The sequence below is a fragment of the Cryptotermes secundus genome, unplaced genomic scaffold (assembly GCF_002891405.2).
Source record: "Cryptotermes secundus unplaced genomic scaffold, Csec_1.0 scaffold737, whole genome shotgun sequence".
NCBI lineage: Eukaryota > Metazoa > Arthropoda > Insecta > Blattodea > Kalotermitidae > Cryptotermes > Cryptotermes secundus.
Window position 1 is genome coordinate 856,187 of NW_019727105.1, and position 18,463 is coordinate 874,649.

General features: G+C 36.8%; 1 protein-coding gene across 2 annotated transcripts in view; it reads left to right on the forward strand.

Moving 5' to 3' along the window:
• LOC111864470 (band 3 anion transport protein) overlaps positions 1 to 18,463 on the forward strand; it is a 206,153-nt gene that overhangs the window by 178,627 nt on the left and 9,063 nt on the right. For both annotated transcript variants that reach the window (XM_023851732.2, XM_023851733.2), the window contains 7 exons: positions 644 to 748; positions 1,091 to 1,295; positions 1,917 to 2,135; positions 4,930 to 5,078; positions 6,686 to 6,880; positions 7,696 to 7,874; positions 14,617 to 14,797. In XM_023851732.2, coding sequence (XP_023707500.1) covers positions 644 to 748; positions 1,091 to 1,295; positions 1,917 to 2,135; positions 4,930 to 5,078; positions 6,686 to 6,880; positions 7,696 to 7,874; positions 14,617 to 14,797 — 1,233 coding nt within the window. The remainder of the gene's footprint in view (positions 1 to 643; positions 749 to 1,090; positions 1,296 to 1,916; positions 2,136 to 4,929; positions 5,079 to 6,685; positions 6,881 to 7,695; positions 7,875 to 14,616; positions 14,798 to 18,463) is intronic.

Here is an 18,463-nt window from a genome sequence, read left to right on the forward strand (position 1 = left end):
TTTTCTTTGGTGACTGAAACTGAAGAGCGTAAGAAGTTTATTACATGTGTATTTTTAGTGGTGTTAAGAAAAAGCTGTTATGTTAGGAAGCTGACCCCAGGAATTTACTTGCAAGAAATTTTATTGTTGGCTTATGATATCAAATTGCTTTGTAGTACTTCAGAGGTACCTGTTGGTGAGGAGGAGAACACTGACATTAGATTAAATAATAGTGGGACTCACTGAGCAGAATGGTGTAGCCATATCGCTCCTGGCTTGTGATTAGAGGGTACTCAGTTTAGATCTCATCTGAGCTACCAGGTTTGTGTAGTTCTTTCAGTTTCTTCCCTCTAATGCTGGAGTAGTACAATGAGTTTTTTAGACACCATGGTCGTAGAATGGACATGCGCATCATGGATCAGATGAACTTGATATCAACTTGATAAAGGAGCATCAGTGTCTTCTGCATGAGTCCTCGCCTTCAGGAAAACTCACTCTGTCTTCAAATATGCTGTGACTTCATTCTGTCAGATTTTTATTGCCCAGCATTCATGATCAACTTCCCGACTTATGTAACACTGTATCATGTCTGCAGTTGAAACAGCATTGTTAAGTAAACTGAGAACCATGACTCAACCAAACAATAACACAATTTTTTCTCTAGGTCACCATCCCTGTAAGGTTCTTGTTCATTCTCCTGGGACCAACCAATGCTGACTTAGACTACCATGAAATTGGTAGATCCATTTCTACACTCATGTCAATTTCAGTAAGTGACAGTCAAACTTGTTCAGATTCTTTTATTTGTTAATTATTCAGTTAACTACTGAGATAATAATTATGCAGTCAGTTAATGACTACTCAGAAGTTGTTTTAATTAATGATAAAATATTAATCACTTAAAAACTCATAACAGTCTTCATCTGATATTAACATTTTGTATTTTGATTTTAATTTTAATTTGTGTTGTACCTTCTGGCATCAGTGAAAAAAGCATCTTGAAGACAATTCCTGTTATTTCTGTTTCTTAAAGTCTACTCCAATACTAAAGATCCTAAATACTCTTTGATCCTTTCACACTGTTATAGCAATAAATGTTTGTCCCATACAGCAATTCCACAAAATTGCATACAAAGCTGATGAACGCAAAGAACTGCTGTCAGCTATCAATGAGTTCTTAGATGACAGTATTGTTTTGCCACCTGGTGACTGGGAGAGGAAGGCATTACTTCCATTTGATGAATTGAAGGCGAAGAGTGAGATGATTCGTCGGAGGAAGACAACACGTCTTATGGAAGCTGATGAGGCTCAGAAAGGTATGTGGCTGTATTCTAATGTGCCATCAACACACGTGACATGATTAAAATATAAATTTGATTCATGTTTTTCTGCTTTCTGTGTATCAGGCAAAAACCTGTACAAATGTATAGTCATCATTTGAATGATTTTCCCTTCGGTTTGTGTTGAAAATCAAGTCTGGAAGTGTTTTGTTATCAACTCAGTTGAAATTGGCTAACTTTAATCTTTATAATTGTTAATTTTTCCATTTAAAAAACAAATACTATACTTATTTTGTCTATCTCATTGTTTAATTTTGTCTTAGCCAATATTTCCCATAACATTTGACAATAATTTCATTTTTGCTGCCTTTCATCAGTCATTCTAGGGAAATATTTGGATAGTCCTTTAAAAATATGTTATGTCCACTTTCACATTCTTCCCGGTTCATCATTTAGTGATTATTTCATTCAGTGCTATATAATCTAGGCACTCCAGAAAGGACTGTTAAATAAACTATGAAGCAAACGAACTTCCTATCTAATTTGACACCGTATAATCTCAGAAGCTGAATAGAATTCTTATATCCTTGCTTATTCTTATCCTTTCTGTAAACAATTGCTTATATGGTAACAGAATGTCAGTGTTTGGTGTTACAGCTCTATTGCTTCTGGACACAGATGGTGAGAAGCCACCTCATGATGATCCGTTGAGAAGGACAGGGATGCCATTTGGTGGGCTAGTAAATGATCTGAAGCGAAGGTTTCCATATTATAAATCAGACATTACAGAAGGCTTAAACCTGCAGTGCCTAGCAGCAGCCATATTTATGTACTTTGCAGCTCTCTCTGGTGCCATCACATTTGGTGGTCTCATGGGTAAGGTTTACAAAGGACAACAATTTTCAAGGGGAGGGGCAAACTCTAGGGATAAATGTTAACATGAGGTAAGAAGGCAGCAGCAGTCTTTGCGCTTAATTTCTGATGTTGCCAGTATGTCCTAATAAAATGCTACAGGATCCATTTGTCGGTTTTCAATATTGGCTTGTTATACCAGTCATAAATAGCAGATATTCTCAACTATGTGTTCAGAGAAGGAAGTATCGAGTTCATTTAACCTCTAGAATTTGTCATTTCTTTCTCATGTGTGGGAGAACCATATTTTTCTTGGTAGCTAAACGTTATGTGCATTAAATTGTCATGAGATATATATTGTGGGATTGTTGATGTTCTAAAAGACAACCACGTAAAAATGTAAAAATTGTATATATTAAATTGTATTCTTTAGAGAATTAGAAATCTTACCTCTGGCATCTCAGTACATACTATCTCTTATGCTCTTTGTGATAAAAAATAGAAACAAATTCATAGTCAATTCAGAGATTCATAGAATAAATACCAGACAGCAAAATAATCTCCATCAGCATCTTGTAAATTTGAGTAAATACCAAAAGGGAATTTACTGTTTAGGAATAAAGGTCTATAATAATCTGCCACAGTATATTAAGGATATATCGAGTGACACTAAGAATTTTGAGATACAATTAAAACAATTTTTATATTTACATTCTTTTTATTCCTTACAGGAATATTTTTGTTATAAATCTTTTTAAGGTGCGAGTAGTTTTCTTGCTTTACAATTAAAAGAAGACAAGGTTCTCAGTCTGTGTTCTGGTTTTTAGATGCTTATTTTAAATATACACAAATTTATATTACTGTATACTAGTCTTTATTTCAATTTATTATATATTTAATGTATGTGATACAAAATTCATTAATGACATTATGTTTTAACTATTGAATTTTTAATTAATAGACTTGCATAAAACTGTACAAATTGTGTAAGGCTTTCCATTACTTTTACTACTAAAATTAACTTATTTATTATATTCTATATGTTTATCAGTATTTTATACAAATGTGCATGCTATTGGGTGACAACTGTAATCCTTAGTTGTGACTGTAACAAGGACGATCTCCACATCTGCATGAGAATGTACTCTCGACAGGATTTATGGAAGGTGAAGAAATGAAATGAAATGAAAATGTATAAATTGAATATACAGAATAGCTACGAAGCTATGTGGAATGTCGATGTTCAAAAGTTGGCTGGCCCTGAAAAGGGCAGTTTGTTCCACCATGAGTGCGCTGGCAGAATTTGCTCCTTTGTAGTAGACCAAGTCTTTATGGCTGTTCAGCTGGTTTGTCCAGCCGGTGATTTGGTGCTGTGTGCACCGGTAGGAACAGCTGCCTACAGTGTGGATGATGACTGAGCCGTTGTCTCGGCTTGGTTGCTTGAGAGCTGCGGCAGCTACGTTAGCTCTCTGGTAGCAGAGCGTGGTTGCTGGAGAGTTGCGGCAGCTATGTTAGCTGTCTGATGACTCTGATGACCGAGTTTGATCACTGACGATTGCTAGTTTTGGGCTCCGCCTTTTATACCATGCTTGCTGGGCGGAGCTACAGTTGCAGTTGTGATTGTGAGCGCTGATTGGCTAGCGCACGCGATGATGTAAATGTGGGCTGGACAGCATGTGCTGTAGCAGCACAAGTGCTGGCGGCAATGTGATATTGACTAGGAGTTGATTGCTGTCTGTTAGACCGGCGAAAGCGCGTGTTAGTATGTGGGATGTTCCCACAATATTAATGAGAAGATACTATATTTTTAGTGTCTTTCTAGTCTCATTTTTAGTTTGTAGTGAAAATAAAGCTTATGATATCATATCGATGCGTCCACGGCTATGTGTTGATCCTATTGTAATGTGGGTAACATTTGAACCAGCTGATGGATTTTCATGAATCTTCATGTAAGCATCATGATACTTGATCCTTTTTACATTTATACTTTTATATTTCCAATATTCAATAATAGCCACATGGCTAACATGCAGATTTCTTAGACAGTACTCATGCATGTTCTGCCTTATAGTCCGGAAATGTTGTGTAGTAACAGGTATGAAAATATGTGTCTTTTGAAATACTATTTTGTAGACTGTGAAAGTGCATAGTAGGTAAGATCTAAAAGTTTGTGATGATGCTGCATTAATACAAATATTATATTTCTGGACATAGCCATCATCCTGCTTTTATTTAACATGCATCGTTTTTGGGACTGGATTCTGTCACCATCTTCAGGTAAAAATATTCAGTTGGCCCTAATCCAGTCTTCAAAATGTGTTTTAAATTAAAACAGGATAATGTATAATGTGTAGAAATATAACATTTGTACTACATGGTAGAGTCAAATATTTTGTGAATGTTCACCTGTGTGAGCTTACATGTCATTGAGGTGACATTTACTGCACATTGCCTTTGATGTAATGCCATTCTTCTGTTATATGCTTGAGTCAGTGACTTTACTACAGCTGGAAACACCCTGCAGGAACTTCAGATTTCATAATGCATCTGAAATTGATCATCATCTTTGAAAATGTAGTAGTTAGATGACTGCACAAATTATTTGTTTGTGGGTATTGCAGATTAAAATGGCAAATTTAAATAGTTCTCTTATATTATGTTGTAGTCCTTGTATGCAAAGGTGTGAAAGTACTCTGTATGGAAACTGTGCATTTCTGATGCTTTGCGTAATTCTGCTTATGTGATCTGTTTAAGATGGCACAGATTATGAGAGTATATGGCTGGTATTTCTGTGCTTACTTTATATTGTCATTCATAGGAGACAAGACTGACAATCTGATAGGCATATCAGAAACATTGGTATCAACATCAGCAGCTGGTATATTTTTTGCACTTCTGTCTGGCCAACCTCTGATCATCATAGGAGCTACTGGTCCTCTACTGCTCTTTGATGAGAGTCTGTACAGTGTGAGTTTAAACTGCTTGTTCTTTAAGTACTGTTCTCACTTGTGTATATTGAGACAGCCCTGTACCAGAGCTGGTAAAGTGACAAATCATATAGCCTGTACAAGATTTGAGGTTATTATGTCAGTGACTCTTACCATACTCGTATGGCAGATAGTTTTCAGTTTTTCAGATGAGCCTGCTATCTCCACCTTCAGGGTAGGTTTCTATGGTGAAGATGGAGACAGCAGTCTTCATATCACCTGGGAGTTTTGTTCCATTCTTCAGAGCAAGTACAAATCTGTCCACAGATCTTATATATAAATGCAATTAAACACAAACATAACATGCTCTACTTCTTAAATAGTTCTTATTGAAATTTTTAGCAGATTAGTTTAGTGGAGAAGTCTGGGCTTGTTTTCACTTAGATTATTAGCTATCATAAGTGACATTCATGTGATTTTCTTCAGTCTCTCCATGCAGATGCCGAGATAATACCTTAAAACAGGCCAAAACCAGCTTGTTCCAAATGTTTACATCTCACCTATTCATGGTCATCCTTACATTTCATTTGATGATACATATATCATTCCTGGAGGTGAAATGGTGTCATTAAGTAAACTTAGACATTTTATGTATGACAGAGAGATAGTATTATATTATCCATATTCATTAATCAAGAGTTTGGTTCAAGAAAGTCAGTCAGTGTGGGCCATTTCTTGTATCAAAATGTATGTTAGCATTATTTTATATGAGCATGAGTGATAATTTGTGAAAATATATTATTTGCCACTATTTATATCCAGATCTGCATGATTAATGGTTTTTTATATTTTATAGACAAGAAATCTTATTTCTGAATAAATAAAATGATAGGCTGTGGACCTGATGACACTTGTATCGTTTCTGCTCAGGGAATTTTGATTTTTCTCATCCCCATGTTCATAATAGCTCTGAGACATAACCAGCCTATTATTCAGTGGGCCTGGAGGGCTGTTCTCCTTTGGATGGAGGTGACTGGCCCATAAAACTAATTATTCATCTACGGTGAAGACATAACCATATAAAAAGTTATTGAAAATAGTGTTAAAAATCTGAGTTACTACCAGCATTGTTCAGTCAACTACAAACAAACTCAGTTTTCTGCTTCCAGACACAGGTTCATATTTGTATTAAAAATTAGGAACGTCATACCTTTTACTCTCCACTTAAAATTTCAATATTTTTTAATCAAAAGGAGGGTGAGATAGTTTTGTAGCATGTATTGAAGAAATAAGAAGAATGCAAGATATTAATTTGGAAAGCTTATGCTTGGAGACCTGGGTGTGGATGGGAATGTAATATTGAATTTGATTGAACAAAAATACTCGCGTGTGTTGCTGGTATATACTGGATTTAAATGACCCATGATGGAGTGTATGGAAGGCTTTTCTGAACATGGTAATGAACGTTTAGGTTCCATAGAGGCAGAAATTCCTTGACTAGCTGAGGAACTGTAATCTTTTGAAGAAAGACCCTACTGCATGAAGTTGGTTAATCAATCAGTTGAAAGTCTTTAACATTAAATTCAGGTGTCCAAGAAAAGTATTACTATATTTTAAGGTTAAAATAAAACTCTGCACTTGTTTCAGTTTTGTCTGACAAATGGACTGGATTTCCTCACAATACGAGTGTATATAGGCCTTTGGCTGGGAATTATTGGCATGGTGGTTGTGTGTTTTGAAGGCAGTGTCCTGGTGAAATTGTTCACTCGCTTCACAGAAGAAATCTTTGCAGCTCTTATTTCAATACTTTACATAGTTGAGAGTATTGAGAAGCTGTTTGTGGCAAGTATCATTTGAACCTTGTGTATATATTTTTGGGCAGATAGTGAAAGAGTAATGAGAAATTAATATAGCTGATCTGTTCTCAGAGTTTTGTATATTCTTCGTGACAGTCTGTATGCTTGTTTCATCTCATATCACTCCAGTACAGATTCATGAAGCTCGAATCAAACTTTAAATTTGGCAAAGAATATTTTCAACAAAAAATAAGTTCACAATTTAAAATGCAGTACACAATAAGGCCAACAACTTTTATTCAGTTTTTTTATTGTGTATATTCAATTAAATACATAGAAAATGGAAACTCAGTGTAGTATGAAGAAAGCAGTCTTCTGGGATTTGGCACTGTGTATATGTGGTGTTAACCGACGTTTCGGAGGAACGTATCGCCCCCATCTTCAGGGTAGAAGAAAAAGTATAAGAAATCTGCAAGCGACAACACCGTGAGAAACGGTCGATACGTTCCTCCGAAACGTCGGTTAACACCACATATACACGGTGCCAAATCCCAGAAGACTGCTTTCTTCATAGTCACCGCCGTGAAAGCCTCAAATCTTACTCAGTGTAGTATGTTTGTATTGTAATTATCAAGGTCACTGATATAAGTAATATGACAAAGAAGAAGTATAGAAAAATATATGCAATCAATTTGATCACACCTTGTCACTCTTGTAAGCTTATTGTTTTTTAATAATCTTATATTCAAAGTTGAACATGTATGCAGGCGTGATATGTTGAGTGGAGTCAGGAGTATATCAATTTTGCTTATTGGCATTGATAACTGTATTGTGAATGGAAATTTTTGTTCTTTTTGGCAGGTGTTTCATGAGCATCCATTGATGGCAGACTACTGCTCTGGCCCGTTCATACATAATGACACGGCGTCCAACAGTACAGATTATCCAGAGAACGGAGCAAGTGTTTGGAATGGTTCTGAAATTTACAGTAGCAACGACATTGAATCAATAGTTATTAATGACAGTTACAGAGACTCCAGGTATGTTAATATAAATTTCACATACCAAAATGATAAAAGAAATTTCTTGCTGAATGCAACATGTCAAAGATCAGCCATTCCATGTAAGACCTTAATGTTTTTATAAGGAAATAGGCCTTAGAAAATATGAAACTACAGAGTCTTTCTTGAAGGATTGAATTGCCTGACTGTCTTGCCATCAGCCTCTTAACTAGAAACTTAACTGTCACCTGCCGACAGGAAGAAGTCATGGTCAATATGATGCACATGACAAACACAGAAATGCATTTCTTAAAGTGAATAAGTTGTTTACAAAAAAAAATCTAATGCAATAGATGCTCAAAATGTCTCGCTTGTGCTCTTAAACAAATTTCAGGACTCTCGAAAACATTGACACTAATTTTAGTTCACTGATCTTGATAAATAGAATTGTTTCACAACTGTTGTGCTGAAGTTCATCCATTGAATTCACTTTGTTTTTTAGGTCCTCCAACAGATAAAAATTCCAGGGATTCCAGTCTGGAGACCTTGCATGCTACAGTGTGTGACTTATGAGTTTGTCTTCAAACAGCTCATTTATTTATTATTATTATTGGAGGGGATGGGTTTCCCAATGCACTGCGACTAATAGTCTATTGTACATCCCCCTTTGATATTCTACCTGTTGCCATACCCTGCCGGTACTGGTGCTTGCTATCAGCCCCATTCAGCCAGCGAGGCTGGCAGTGGTACCCAATAACTTCCCCGTTTACCGGAGGCATTGGAAACTACTTGGCCGGGAAACTTTTGCCTAATTTTGCTCAGAGGTCTCCTAGAGACATGAGGATCTTTTACGTGCCATAAATCTACGACACGGGACCCACGGCTTAAAGTCCCTCCTGGAGGATTTGTTCCCTGAATTTTTTCGCCCTTAAAAATTCCACGACCTCCGCCGGGTTTGAACCCACGTACCTTGAGTCATGAGGTGTGAACGTTGCCCCTAGACTACAGAGGCTGCTAACAGCTCATTTAAAATAGTAATGGAATAATTAGCAGTTTGTGCTGAAGCACAATCTTAGAGAAAAAGAAGCATGTATTTTCTTTGTCTGCAAAGGGCTGAAGAATGTGATTGACATACCACTGTGAATTATTAATCTCTTCAAAATTATGGGCTCTACTATTCATATAGCAGTAATGGCACACTACACACCAGTCTTCTGATAATGAAGGGACACTTCAGAAGTCTCTCAGATTAATACTGTTGTCTTCTGATAATGAAGGGACACTTCAGAAGTCTCTCAGATTAATACTGTTCCAGTAGCTGTTGAGCTGAGCATTGATATGCTGACTAAGATGGAATGGACATTCTGGGTCAAGAGCACCGTCATGTAATAACCACAAAAATCAGTTATAAAAATGAGATCTTCTCTCATAAGGATATTCTTCCATTACTTGAACCTGCCTAATTTTATACAACACTAGATAAAACCTCTTAGCTGCCTCCTTGTTGTTTTCATTGAAACCTGTACCTGCTGAGATACTTGTGTCAGGGATTTGTGGGATGAATGTTCTGATCTGGCTCCAGGTTCATAAAGCTTTTCATCAATCACTAGTGCATTTATTGTCTGAGAAAGATCCAGTTGGATGCATTTTCTTCACAAATTTGAAAATCATTGATGTACCTGGAACTCAAACATGAGGACGCTTATAGCTAGCCCTTCTTCTATATGATTTACATGATTTATTAATGAATATGAATGTTCTATTAAGTGCAATAATTTAATATTTAAAAAGCCCTTAAATATTTTGGCTACTGTTGGCTATTATGAGTGGCCAAAATCAGGCCTCTAAAGGAGACTCTTTACATGTACGATAAACACGCATCACAAGTTTAAAATGGATTTTTGCCATTACCTTCTGATTGTGGACAATAGTGGCCAAAGCATGTAAAGGGTTTTTAGATATTAAATTGTTTGACTTGATGGAACCTTGACATTAATTAATTTGTTCAAAAGTGCAACATCATAAAATGTGAAGAAAGCAGTCTTCTGGGATTTGGCACCGTGTATATGTGGTGCTAACCGAAGTTTCGGAGGAACGTATCGCCTCCATCTTCAGGGTAGAAGAAAAAATATAAGAAATCTGCAAGCGAAGAGACCGTGAGAACCGGTAAAAGCAGACTGATGTTGGAAATATACACAGCTATGTGAGAGCAGAGAAGGAAGGGGGGAAGGGCAAGTATACAAGTGAAAACAGTAGTGTGGGAGGGGGGGNGATCCATATAGCGGGTCTTGGTGGCGAGGATGGAGGTATTCTGAAGTTGAATGCGGTGTCCCAGATCGATGCTGTGTTCAGCTACGGCCGACTTGTCTGGTTGTTCGAGACGGATGTGCCGCTGATGCTCCTTCAACCTCATGTCCACAGAGCGGCCTGTCTGTCCAATATAGACCTTCCCACACTCGCATGGGATACTGTATACACCCAGTGTCCTTAGGGCCAGGCTGTCTTTAACCGGCCGGAGGAAATTGGATAATTTGTTTGGAGGCAGAAGCACTGCTTTGATGTTGTGCCAGGACAGCACTCTGCTGATACGGTTGAATATGGTCCTGACATAGGGAAGGAAGGTGACTGAGCCTGGTTTGCCTTCAGGCCGGCTGATGTTGGGCCGACGGTTGAGAACTCTGTGGATCTGCCGGTTGTTGTATCCGTTCTTCTTGAATACATCTTTCAGGAGCACCAGCTCCGCATGTAGGCTGTCTTGATCACACAGTGCTCTAGCCCTGTGCACCACTGTGGAAAGTGCAGTGTATACTTGCCCTTCCCCCCTTCCTTCTCTGCTCTCACATTGATTGATTGATCAGTAATCTGTCAGATGACAGGTCCATAGTCTCTTCCAAAACAGTTCCTCCACTTAATGTGATCTTCTGTTTTTGGAAAGAGACTATCCAGGAAAAGTGATAATGTGGTAGTTTTTCCAGAGAGCTCCACAGCTCTCACATAGCTGTGTATATTTCCAACACCAGTCTGCTTTTACCGGTTCTCACGGTCTCTTCGCTTGCAGATTTCTTATATTTTTTCTTCTACCCTGAAGATGGAGGCGATACGTTCCTCCGAAACGTCGGTTAACACCACATATACACGGTGCCAAATCCCAGAAGACTGCTTTCTTCATAGTCACCGCCGTGAAAGCCTCAAATCTTACATCATAAAATGTCTCTTACAAAAACATGATTTATTCTTCACATAAGTATCATATAGAAGAACCCACTATTCAAGTGTAGATTTCACCATCTCAACTGAATACTCTCAATGAGAACATGAAATAGGTTTCAAAATATTTTACCTCAACAGAAATGCAAAGGAAACTGACAGTAAGTCATTTACAGCTGCAGTCATAGCATATAAGATGAATAGTAAGACACCTGGCTGATGGTCTCGCTCCCCTTCTGTTTATCAATTAAGGCACATTCAGCTACAGTGTGCATATAATTCTCAGAGTCACGAATGATAGATTTGCCCCTTCAAGAAGGCCCCTGTATTCTTGTAATAAAGAATTTTAGGAGACTGACAGTACAGTGATTGTGTGAAGTATTTTGATTATGCAGTATACTCCAGATTATCTGTGCTAATGAAGTTGAAAAGACACACAGGTAATGGAAATGTACTCATAGTCTCTAATTTATTTACTTGTATAAAATGTGTAAGACATACATAAAAGTGCACTGAATATAAGATATGTCCTTAATGTTTCTCTACAACATTCTATCAAAAAATGTTTTTCCATAATAAATATTGAGTGAGTTATGGTGAAGATACAAGCAGAAACACACAAAATATAAATGGTCATTATAATTATCCAGTCAAAAAGAAAATGTAGGTGGTGTAACAATGATTCCTATAATTCTTAAATATAAAATTTCATAATAATTTGTTCGCTGGTTGTCAAGTTTGTTCATGCATGCAGATGGGCAGTTGGGTAGACTGCATGAGATTATGGTTGTGAATTCCCAAGGAAGGTGCACAAACACACCAGATACTTTGTGCATAAATAATCAGCAGTATACTGTATTATCCTTTATGCATTATAACTTACATTCAAAAGCTGTATGTTGATTTTATATATACATGTATATTTAGGAGTTAGAATGTGCACAAGAATTCAGTATCTTTTCTGATATTTTATTTGGTTGATGGATATCTAACATGGATGCTGTAGTAGCTCAGGCTGTATTATGTCAAATGATAGGATTTTAGTGAATAATGAATTGAAAGGATGTGGAAGGAAATTGTTATGGCCTAATTTGAGGCACTGTCTATACATTTGCCTGTATGGATTGAAGAAAACCATGAAAAGCTCAGCCAGGATAACCATTCTCTGGGCTGAAATTTATTCTAAGACCTCTTCAACACTAAGGGAATGCCCACATATGAAATTCAGCAGCAACTTTTTTGTTTTGGAGAACCAGGTATATATTGTGACAACAGTGAATTTATGGAGCAGTTGCTGTCCAGACATTTATAACTGCTTATGTTCTTGAAGGTAGTTGTCTGTTCATTCATTATTTTATAGCAGCACCACCTCAAAATCACTGCATTCACTTTCTTTTCAACTTTTCTGCACTGTACTGAGCAGATCTGAAAACTGATTAACTTAAAAAATAACTAGCTGAGTGACTAAATAAGTCACTAATTGGTTCACTGATGTTCTGTATATACTAACTGAACTGACTGACTTGCAACTCACTCACTGAACTCACCAACTTCTGAACTCTACTTCACTGAACTGACTGACTTGCAACTCACTCACTGAACTCACCAACTTCTGAACTCTACTTCACTGAACTGACTGACTTGCAACTCACTCACTGAACTCACCAACTTCTGACCTCTACTTCACTGAACTGAACTAAACTGGCCCTCATGACAACTTAAAGCCTCATTTATGATGCATTACCCTTCACAAAATTTATAAGGAGTTTCCAGAATATCCCTGAAGTGCAAAAGGTCTCAGTATTTTGATTGAATGAGAGGTGCATGCAGGCCAGACATCATGATCCCACCAGACCCTCTCTCAGTAACAATATGTTCACAAGATAATCGTTATTTCAGTGCTCCTTATTTTAAGATAGTGCTGGATGAAATATTCCATGTTCACTAGTTGATAATAATGATGAAACATTTAGAAATTGGTGGTAACTTTATCAGGAAATCCCTTAACTGTGTCTCAAATTCACATCTACTTAATGAGAGGTCTCTGTACTCACCACAGGACAACTGAAAATAATACATACACAAAGGCAAAACTGCTTTGATAATAGTAATGTAGCATGTCTGCTGAAAGCTAGATAGTTTAATCAGAAGAGACATTCGTTATTAGGTTATGACACAATAAACAGTGACACAACAGTGTAGTACATCATGCCATGCATCATCACCAATGGAAGTACTGCTTGGAACAGTGTTCTCTGTGTCTGCGCCATTAGTGACCCTATGCAACAATAGAGTAATTGTGGGAAGCCATGTTTTCTATTAGGTCAATCCTTAGGCAATATCACTAGCACCAATGAGTGTAGCCAGTCAGTCAAGAGTCTAGATAATGTCTGCAGGCAGACAGACCAGTCTGAGTCTGACGTGAGACAGTTGAATGAATAAATAAATGTATGAGGGATAGGCCTCCTCGGCCCTTGCACCATGACCTACAGTGGTCTATTGTGCTTCCCCTTTTGAAATAGTCACTTGGTTCCATAAAGTATTGACCCAAGTTCGTGAGACAGTTACTCCTAACGGAGGTGCAGGAGGCAGAGGAGCCTCTATCAGTGTAAATTTTGCATAACAACACCAAGTCTTGTTGTGAGATAGACACCAGGCAGCAAGGACAGATGCTGTTGAACATGGAAGCTGAAGAATCTATGACACTGGAAGCTACAGGAAGATCGAAAAGTTGCGCACGTCGAACTAGAAGTTGTTATAAATTGTATTGTAGCTAATATAATTATATATCCTACCACTAGATGGTACTGTAGGAGTACTAACAAGTAGAAACGCCATCTGTCGTGTATCGGTCATATGACATATGCAGTATAGCTTTGTTTATTGCTTGACAGATATGTCGTTTTCCCAAGATCAACGAGTTTTCATTGTGGAACATTATTTCGCCAGTCATTTTTATGCTCATGTCACAGATGAGTTTCGTTGGGAATATCTGGATTCTGCAGTTCTAACAATTCGATGATAATGAGAATAATCAACCGATAATCAATATATTTTTTTAAACAACAATGAACATTCTAGTGTACCAAGACATCATTACACAGTTTATTGCGCTTCTTGAAGTTGATGAACGTAAGTGTTGGTTGCAGCAAGACGGTGCCACATGTCACACATCTAATGAAACCATGCAGTTCTTGCGCGAGTTTTTCAGTGACAACCTCATTTCGAAAGGACTGTGTGTAAGGTTATAAACATTAATAGTAAGTGCTGTATATCTTGTAGTTTGTGCATTAAACCAGCAAAATATAATTGCTTAGTGTGATTTGCGCGACTTCTCGATCTCCCTGTATTACCAGACAGCTGGTGAAGACACAGCAGACTGAGAAGACTTCGTATGTGCTGTAGTGAACTGTAGAATGCGTGAATTAGAGACAGCATGATAGTTACTTGTAGTTATGATCTGTAAGTGTTCAATAAAACCAATTACCAATCCAAACCCCATGTATAGTCACTCAATCACATGAAAGTAATATAAGATCTGTTGTTTGATAATTCTTACTTTGTCTCAATGTAGGTTCACGCAGAGTAATGGAACAACATGGGCACCAGTTTCATCTTACGCAGTCCAAGAAAGTCATGAAATCCGTGAAAGGCAACCTAATACAGCACTATTATGCCTCATTTTGGCTCTTGGGACTTTCTTTATTGCATATTACTTGAGGCAGTTTAGAAACAGCAAGTTTCTAGGTAGAAGTGTAAGTATCTCTCAGTCAGTTAGCTATTACAAGAAAATTGACACGTTTGTAGATGTCCCTATATTCTGTTGTTATGCATTTTGCCTGCTCTCATTTTGGCCCTTTTTTAGTTTTATCATGTGGGAACTACTGTTACAGTTCTTCACAGAAGTAAATTTCAGAATGCAAGAGAACTTGTGCAGATTGGATGAAGTGACCTGCATTGGCATGTTCATGTAGATAGATTTTTAGTGAAAGTTTACTTCCTGTCAAATATTAGTACCTGAGGGTATGTTCATTTGATACAATGATTGGTTGTCACAAATAAAGAGAGGGATCCTGGCTTCTGTCCTCAATCATGGTAAGTAAAATTTGCATCAGCAATGGTTGTTACACTGTCAGTGAAAATACATAGGAATGAAAAGAAAAACTGTTGAATTCAAAAGAAGTGTGGATGTTTGGGTGCATACTTCAGTATTATCAAAGAGTTACAGACTGAAGATGCTTAACAGTTTTTGGTACTTTACAAGAATGTCAGCCTGTTGAAGTGCTTTTACCTGTGGATATTACGGGACTAGTTGTAGCAAAAAAGACAAGCCAATGTTCCTGCAGGGGAACATATCTTAGCCACACTGATTTTTAGCTTAAGGTATGCAAAGGATTTGTATTTTAATTTCATTCTAAATTTTTTTAACTACCAATTGTAAAAGAAGCATTAAACTGAGCAAAGACATATTTTTATTTTTTCTCTGCATTTATAGTGTAGGTAATTCCTGTAGCAACCTTCAGTATTTATTCTGTATTATTTATTGCTACAGATGAATAGTTACAGAAGTGGCCACAGTTATTTTGCTTGCTTGAAAGGAGAATACACTGTCTTAAAGTAAGATCTTGGAACATGTTTATGATTATAGGTTTATTATGTTAACCCAGACTTACAATACAATAATACCAGAAATTTCAAATAAAATAAGAACCTCTATAAATGAGTTGGAACCCAACAGGCAATGGAAGCAAACAGGTTAGCATAAGCTAAAATAAAGACTACAAATCCATCAACACAATTATAGTCAGATCATGGAAGTACGTGAATAGGAACACAACGTAATTTAACAAGATAATACAAGAAAACATCAAAATGGTACTGAGCTCTATAGCCATCCTAAGAAGAAAACATTAAATGAACTTAAGAGCAAAGCAGCCAATGATGATCAGACATCAGCATATTATAGACCACATAGATGGTAACAATGGTGTTGTATATAGAGCCTTTAGGATCAATACAATCACTGTAAGTTGAAATGCAGTCACACTGATGGTGGAAAGCCTGGCATGACCAACAGAGGAAATCTGTACATAATTTTAATTTTATCTATACTAATGGGGGAATCAACCACTAATAATATTTATAATATGGTATTTCCATGGGTTCAATATTTTAATAAACCCATTAATATATATGAGTATTTTTTAATGTTTTAAGACTCTTAATAATTTTTAAATACTTGTTTGATACATTTTTAAAGCAGTAAAAAAACACGACCACTTAATCTGTGCATATGAAGCTGATTAACAAAAGGGAAAGAAGCACACCATGTTTTTTTTTTGTTGTTTATTGTAAAACACAATGATAAGTACAGTATATGGGTCCATATAAGGGGCATAATTCAATAGTATAAGGTTTGTTAATGTATCGCTCCGTGAGCTGAAACTTTTTGCAATACTGTATGACCAATAAACTCAGTTATATACAGTGAAATGTGAGCGAGGTTTTTGGAGTATTGTTGTGTTTGACAAGACAAACAAAACTTGTATATAGTAGAAAATAAACACCCCGAATGAACATACAGTATATTATAATATGAAGTAATCTTCTTCCTTTAACATTGCTACTTTTATATGGGTCATCCTACAGTCAAGCCTCTCTGTATGTAAAAATATAACTTTATTTTTTCTTATATGTAATCAATTTATCACTACAAGAATTGGAAGTAATAATTTTAGGGTAATATGCTAATAATAATTTAAGAAGAAATAATGTAGATGCACAGCATTATGCTTCATTCATTCATTCATTCATTCATTCATTCATTCATTCATTAGTACTCTGTCAGATGACAGGTCCACCTTCCCTTCCAAAACAGTTCCTCCACTTAATGCGATCTAGAGCTTCTCACATACATGGTTTCTCTGTTTTTGGAAAGAGACCATCCAGGAAAAGTGATAATGTGGTAGTTTTTCCATTTGCTTTCCACATCGCAGTACAACAGCCATTCAAACCCCTCTGGTCACACCTGTTACTATACGAGCTTGAACCATCGCGAGCTTATTGGCTGATTATTCACAAATCTATTGTATGCAGTGATTATCTGTTTCCCATAGTGTCAGCTGATCAAGAAAAATGTCCATGAAGGCTGATACAGGGGGTTGGATTTCTATGTAAGGACTAAAGAGAAACAGATAGTGAATGGAAAGTGTATTGAAAGAACCGAAGGAATTAAATTTTTCTCTGTTACTTCTAAAGTGCTATTCTAATGAGGTGCATTAGTTTTATTCTCAACAAGATGGTTTACAGTTTATGTAGCTCCAGAGCGTGAAACTCTGTGTTAAATTCATCTGGTTGATTGATCAAGATACCACACTGTAGCCTTAACTTCTTTTCTTTTATTTTCTTTATTTTGTATGTGTGTGTGTGTGTGTTATTTAGCCTGTATAATTAACTTCTGTATGGCGGAAGTTAGCACAGTAGATATAGCAACTGGCTATATGCTGGATGGCCAAATGTTCAGAGTTCAAGTCCTGGTAGGGGAAAGATTTTCCTCCTCTCCACATCATTTAAATTGGTTCTGGGGTCCACCCAGCCTGCTATCCAATGGGTACCAGGAGCTCTTGTCTTGGGGATAAAACAGCCAGGTCGTGAAGCTCACCGCTCACCTCCAACTAATGCTGAGGCCAAGAATATGCGGATTATACATCCACTCCTCAATATGTCTTCATGGCTTAGTGCTTAATTAGTTAAATGCTGGGACAACTTTACCTGTACAGTGAAAGTTTCCCTTTGCTATTTTATACCAAATTGTTTTATTAGTGTTATTAGTACTGTCAGAGAATATATTATTTTCAGTAACTAAAATATGATGCTGATTTTTCATGCCTGTGTTTGTAAATTGTCTATCTTCGTCTGCATTTTACTGTTGCTTGTCCTGAACACCTATTCCATTTCTGCCAGAGTTGTGGCCTTCCCTGTCTTGGTCTCATTATCCTTCGGGTTTACAAGCCATAATAATGGAAACTGCCCGCACAATTTTCTTAACCTAAAAACTTCTTTCCTTGTCCATGTGTGCTTCTTAGACATGTTTACATGTCTCCAGCCAGTTACTGAAGTGTTGAAAGCAGTTTTTGATATCTAATTTCCTTCCAGAGATCCGGGTTATCTCAATCCAGGGCAGATCATAGTAAGGTTTTTTCATGGGTTTTGCCAGTCCATCAAAGTAAATTCCATGAAAAGTCATGGCCACTTCCTTCCATATTCTTTGTAATTCATTCATTCACAAATTATCATACTATTTTAGCTTACATAATATAGTTAGCTGAAAGGTTTCATGAAGTAAACCAGGAATTAATCAATATAAGACAATATAATTGGCATGGAAGTCAGTGGCATTTTAATATGTTAACTTTTTAAAG